The sequence below is a fragment of the Helianthus annuus genome, chromosome 8 (genome assembly GCF_002127325.2).
Source record: "Helianthus annuus cultivar XRQ/B chromosome 8, HanXRQr2.0-SUNRISE, whole genome shotgun sequence".
NCBI lineage: Eukaryota > Viridiplantae > Streptophyta > Magnoliopsida > Asterales > Asteraceae > Helianthus > Helianthus annuus.
This window is the reverse complement of record NC_035440.2, coordinates 4,337,780-4,344,504: the sequence shown is the minus strand read 5'-3', so window position 1 is coordinate 4,344,504 and position 6,725 is coordinate 4,337,780. Positions and strand designations below refer to the sequence as shown.

At 36.5% G+C, this 6,725-nt stretch overlaps 1 protein-coding gene across 2 annotated transcripts; it reads right to left on the bottom strand.

Annotated features, from left to right (window-relative positions):
* Positions 1–226: 226 nt before the first annotated feature.
* On the bottom strand, positions 227–5,858 carry LOC110869437. Of its 2 annotated transcripts, none has more exons than XM_035976374.1 (14): positions 5,680–5,858; positions 5,377–5,476; positions 5,168–5,290; positions 4,269–4,366; positions 4,092–4,175; positions 3,837–3,970; positions 3,602–3,674; positions 3,460–3,505; positions 2,824–2,933; positions 2,619–2,726; positions 2,354–2,413; positions 1,811–1,872; positions 1,400–1,715; positions 227–685 (listed from the first exon to the last, which is right to left on the bottom strand). In XM_035976374.1, the coding sequence occupies exons 1-14, from the start codon at positions 5,758–5,760 to the stop codon at positions 482–484; spliced, it is 1,599 nt and encodes a 532-aa protein (XP_035832267.1). In that variant the 5' UTR covers positions 5,761–5,858; the 3' UTR covers positions 227–481. The 2 variants fall into 2 exon arrangements, with proteins under 2 accessions (XP_035832267.1, XP_035832268.1); XM_035976375.1 differs by having other exon boundaries at positions 5,168–5,287.
* Between the last annotated feature and the right edge of the window lie 867 nt (positions 5,859–6,725).

The window sequence follows — 6,725 nt, the reverse complement described above, 5'->3', positions numbered from 1 at the left end:
CGATACTCAGTTTTGGCGATTTTTAGTACCCGTACCACGCTCATCCCTAACACAGGTCGTCAAAAACACAGATCGTCAAAACCGAGTGTTACAAAGTTTAAAACACCTCCGTAACGCGTGGATAATATATTTCTTGCTAGTTAAAACAATTCAACTTAGTTAAAGTAAACTAAAATATCATTATATGAAAAGTCAAAATTAAAATTATCATTTTAAAAACCACTTGTGTTTTAATAATCTTTATTTTAAACGTCTTTACAGCATACAAAATGCCTCCAACTAAGATCAACCACAAGCAACTACAATTCTACATGTAACAACCATAACCAAAATCATACAACATTTTCTTATGGTATGTATACATTTTCTTGAACACCTTTTGTGGCACCTTTCAAGTCATAAACCCTGACCTCAACTAGAGAAGAAAAATAAATGAATAATAATCCATGCTTCTAATAAATAAAAAACCTTTCCAATAAGTTCATTGTGTAGCCAACTGTATAGGGTATACGGTGTCGAATACAACTCTACCAAAAATGTCCCTCACTTCATCCAATCTACCCAATGCCAACGACTCATAGTCGATTTCACCTCCTCTGTTCGATACAAACCTCCGATTTCTCCCCCTTTTAACGCAATCAAACATCGAACATACCTTTAACGATAGAGCCCACGATATAAAAACCTGAAAGAACAAAAAAAAAAGTAACCAACTTTTATTCTTTTGAAACTAAGAGGGTGTTTGGCAACTTCTGAATGGGTAAGTGCTGATGTTTGAACCAGTAAGAGAGTGGTCTGAAGTCTGAACCATTAAGAGCCAGTATAATGCTTAATCATTCAAAGACAAATGTCTGACCAATTCAGAAAGAGGTCTTAACCATTCAGACTCGGGGGTTGTTTGTTTACCTCTTAATGAGGCTCTTAATGGTTCAGACCTCTTACCGGTTCAGCACTTAATGATTCAGACTGTTTGTTTCATGAGCAGATGTCTGAATGGTTCAGACATTTGCCTCTGAAATCTGAATGGTTAAGATTTATACAGAGTCTGAATGATTAAGACATCTAATCCGAATTGGTCACAGACATTTGCTTCTGAACGGTTAAGCATTATACAGGCTCTTAATGGTTCAGACCTCTTAATGATTCAGCACTTAATGGTTCAGACCTCTTACTAGTTCAGCACTTAACCATTCAGATGTTGCCAAACAACCCCTCAGTATAATGTTTAACCATTCAGAGGTAAATATCCGAATCATTCAGACATCTACTCGCAAAACAAACAGTCTGAACCATTAAATGTTGAACCAGTAAGAGATCTGAACCATTAAGAACCTCATTAAGAGCTAAACAAACAGCCCCTAAGTATTATTTAATAAATAGTTTCAAACCGAATCCTCACCATATCGGATTGTGGGGCTTGGGGGTACTGGACCAGGGCCTGCGAAACTATATTTTCGTCTGTTAGTTTCCTCAATGTGGATTTGACAGAATCTGCGAGTTTTATAACTTCGTCCATTAATTCGTCTTTTGTATACGCGTAACAAGATTGTGATATTTCATGGAAGCTTGTTTCATGAGGCTGTGAGATTTGTTTTGCGATATCTACTGCTTCGGATAACGATCCACCCCTGTGAACCGCGATGCTAAAGGCGGCAATCACCAACGCATCCCGAGGTTGTTCCACCAATGCTTCGTGAAACGCTAGAATGCTAACCCTGTATAAGCAATGGTTGGGTTGACCCGAAACACTTTATGTCCGGAAAATCTTAATACGTTAAAAGATAATTAGTGTATTAACTATGTTTCTTACCATAGGCAAGAGTGGCACGGTCGGTCAGGTGCTAGAAGTTTATCCAAACTAGCAAACAAAGACTGTAATGCAAAACAGGATCTTAATTAATTTTGCCGTTTAATACAAAGTAGAGTTAACTAGGGGTGATCAGAATTCGATTCGGATTCGAGAAATTCAAAATTCGACTCAATCCGATCCGATTATCAAGAATTCGAATACGAATAAAATACGAATTTATAATTTTAAATTCGATTCGAAATTCGAATTCTGAATATACATATTTATTTATCATATTTATATATAATACACACATATAACTTTAATTTGGGCTATAGTATGAATTAATATATGAATTTAATATAAGTCCTAAAATAGCCCGTTACCAAGCAGAAATAACCCATAACGAATTTCCATATTTTAAATGAATTTGAATCAAAACAAATTTACTCGAATTCGATTCGAATTCAAGCAAAAAATAAAAACTATTCGAAAAATTCGAAAATTCGTTATTCAATTCGATGAACACCCCTAGAGTTAACGAAAGCATTTTATTAAACAAACCAGGAGCATGTTCGATCTCTTGTCACGTCTGCGAAATCCATGTGAAACAAGATAAGATGCCTGCATGAACCCATATATCATATTATACTCATGAACTTTTCTAAAGGGTTGTTAGGGACTAATTGTGTTACAAAGTGCAAACCACAGGGACCATCGGTGTACTTTTGGAAAGCTAGGGACTAAATCCAAAATTTTGGTAAACCACAAGGACCATTCGTGTACTTTACTCAAATATGTGTTATGTAAGTTGTTATAGGGCCCATACTTGGAGGGGTAGAAGAATCTCAAGGAGTCCAAATTTCCAAAGTAACCGTAATGAAGCCTCTGCAGACCCATATGCCAGCATATAATTCATTTCCAAGTGTATCCGGCCCTATACCAAACGTTAAAGTTTAAACGGATCAAATTTGTGTGTGTTATATCTAAAAGTAGTCAAATGAAAAAGATCAGCCATATACGATAAGGTATACCTTATCAAGCCTTAACAAAGAATCCGAGAACTCTTTTAAATAATGAGAAGTTTCTCTGGAAAACCGAAACCCTAAACGCGCAGCAATTCTAATCCCACGCAGAATGCGAGCTGCATAACAGATACGAGATTCAAACGTGAAAATTACACATTTCAGTTACATGTATGTAAAATAGATAAATTGCACTTTTCGTCCTTTATGTTTCAATGTTTTGACAGGCGTTATCCTTTAACTTTAAAAATTACACTGTGTGTCCTTTATGTTTGCAATCATTAACGGGCGGTGTCCTTTCAGCTAAACCCAGTTAACTTTTTATGTTAAAACCCCTCACGTACACATCACGTGAGGGTATTCTCGTCTTTTTACCTCCTAAAATCTGCAATAAGAGGGTATCCTCTCCCTCAATTCACAAAATTTAGGGGGTAAAAGGACGAGAATACCCTCAGGTGATGTGTACGTGAGGGGTTTTAACATAAAAAGTTAATTGGGTTTAGCTGAAAGGACACGGCCCGTTAATGATTGCAAACATAAAGGACATACAGTGTAATTTTTAAAGTTAAAGGACATCGCCTGTCGAAACATTGAAACGTAAAGGACGAAAAGTGCAATTTAGCCTGTAAAATATGTAAAACATACCACAATCTTCCGCAAAAGAAGTGCTTGCAGGAATTATGCAACGAACCTACATACAACCGAACATAACAAATAAATTAAGAAAAGGTGCGATTAAGATGTTCACGAGTTTATTGGAATGTAAACTGAAAGAACAAATTCATACTTTAGCCTTTTGGATGTCTTTCATTCCGCCAACATAGTCATACACGATCCTCGCAAATGGATCAAACATCAACCTGTATGTATCAAGATATCTACTTTAGGGAGACGCGTAGAAGTATATATTTGACCCGTAAAGAACTATATTTTCAGAAGCAGAATCTGTTTAGCCGAGCATTGAAATTTATATCACGATTAAACAACCGCTCAAACGCGTATGTGCTAAAAAAAGTAAGTACCCGTTGATTGTAAAATCCCTCTGCATACAATTTCTCCATCGAACGAAATCATATTCATCGCAACCCGAAGGTTTCCTCATGGAAGATTTCGACTTCCTACCGAACTTTCTTCCGATCGTGCTGAAACTTGAAACCTGACCCATATTAGATATGCGTAAACAAGTTACAAACCTATTATTAAAATAGTATTGCAGTCAGAGACGTAACTTTTAATACACATTATTCGTATCGAACACATGAAGATAATGGACTAACCTCCACAATGGCATCATCGACGTGTACGTGACAGATCGGAAATCGCCTTCCGACTATTTCACAACGGGGAAATGCTCTCATTACCTGCGAATTTAGAGCCCATATTGTCCGATTTATGTTGATCCACAAATGTGAAGATTTTGAGGTTTTAAATGAATTCAAAACAAAGTTACAAACCTCTTTAAGTTCAGCGGATGTTAAGATGTCAAAATCTTTAGGAGTTCGCTTTAATACAAGATCGCGTACACACCCTCCAACAAGGTATACCTCATATCCTACATTCAAAAAGCTAAGGGTGTTATTTGAAAGATACACCACCCCATTGGTGTACACTAACCCATCTGTCACATCATACGAATCGTATGGACTATGGAACTATGGATCATACAAACCATATGACAGGGTGAAAAAGGGTCAGACGAGCAACATGATTTGTCAGTGGTCACATCAGTCAATTCTTTGTCAATCAAAGCATCAGACAAGCTGTGTGATTTGGCCCTCATATGACCGTTTTCCGCCATGTCATCTAAGCAGTGAATAGCAGTGGGACAACGGTTATCGGGCTCTTCAATAGCGGTCTAGAATAGCTGAACTGCTATAATTGGCGCTATTGACCACTATTTGACCGATATTGACCGTTAAAGGATGCCTTGGTTGATGGGGACTCGGAGGAAGATTTCATGGCTTACGATTAGATCCTATTTCAAATATCGGCACTTTTGAGTTTTGACTTTTGATATGACTATTAATGTTATATATGTTTTACATTTTATATATGTTAATATGTAGATATAAATTCTACATGATATAAAATTACCGATATCCCACCAATATCCACCACGATAAGCTATATCTCAAATACCGGCCCTTGACCGCCATTTGATTTTGGACCGCTACAACTGCATAGTGTGTCATACAGCCCATACAGCCATTTTCTCCATGTCATACAGCCCGTATGACAACGTCAGTGGTATCCGAATAGTGTGTGATTATGGCGTTTATTTAGCTGTACCCAAAGATGAACAAAAGGAACCTCCAGTTTACCAGATAACCGAATCCTATAAAACATAACAAACCTTTTTTCCTAAGCACATTCAAAACAACTTTTGCAGGCTTTGCAATCCTTGAAGTCCTGATTCCAAGTTCTTTAGAACATAATTTTTTCCATTCTTCTGGTTTGCAATCATCATTTCCTCCTACTATCATCACACATATCCATCATCCATCATACATAATAAATCCTTCTAAATTACAAAAAAAAAAAAAAAAAAAAAAAAACATTCACCATTTACATCTCTAGCAGGTGAAATCCGAAAATCTTCTTTATGAACATTTACTGATTCAGCCAAAGATTCAATGGCTGCCACAGAAAAACTTTGTCTTGCCTATATAATTAAAACAATAATCAACATAAATTATTCAAATTGAATAACTAAATAATGTAATTAAATAAATTCGGAAACTTTATATAAGTTATAATTAAATTATTCAATAAATTATTAAATAACTGTAATATATTCATTGTTCAATGTATAATTTGGATTCCAATTAATAAAGGAGAAAGGTGTAAGAATATAAAATTAAATACCTTTTGCACACGGTTAAAAAGGGGGAGATTGAAAGATAGATGTGTTCTGCAAGCAAAGCCTTGAGAAATAGCGATTGTCATTTGAAGAATTATGACGTTTGATCATGCCAATTGCTGGAAATCTGGAAAACTAGGGTTTCAAATTGGGAAATTTGAGAAGAAAAAATCTGGAGACGATGAAGATTGAAGATAAATGTTTATTGGGCCAATATAGTTGGGCTTGTTTTAAGTCTGTATGAGTGAATGATTTGGGCTCTTGTTCACAAACCACTTGACTGGACTTACTTAGGTTTGTCTTTCTTTGCAACAACCGTGCTAGCCTTGCTAGGCGTTTATTGAATCGGGTTTCGGTTTTACTCGGTTTGAAAAGTCTTTCGGTCGAAAAAAAAAAAATCGAAACGAATTGAATTCCAAACGGTTATGGGATCATCTAATTGGGTGAGTGTCACCTAATACCATACTCGTCCCAGACTCATGATTTTGTCACCCTGACAATGATCGAGCTAAACACGACTAAAGCTAATGGAATTAATTTCGAGGAACCACAACTAGACTAAATAAACCCACAAACATCATTAAAACAAAATAAATTCTACCAATAGCAAAGCAAAAGATAAGGTCTGAGGAGGGTAAGTTGTAGACAACCTTACCTCTACCTCGTAGGAATAGAGAGACTGCTTTCAGTGAGACCCCTGGCATGATAGTAGTTTTGCATCAAGCATTGGACATAAGGCACATAACACTCAGCAATTGAGACAACTGCCAATTAGTGCATGTACTCCCTTGTCTTCCGGCTATCAACGCCACTATTAACCATCCCCCTCTTTTAACGTTATTTTCACGAAATTAGTAAAATAATGTTAAAATTAGTGCACTTTCACTTTTGCCCCCTGAGCGCCCACACATATATACATTATATGCGCATACCGCAAACGGGGCGTTGCTCAAATACCACACTTGTATTGATTTATCATTTGAACAACCACCTTAACCAAAAATGAGAGTAGAGTTTCTTGTGGGTTAGAGTCTCGCCTGCCTCATGTTAA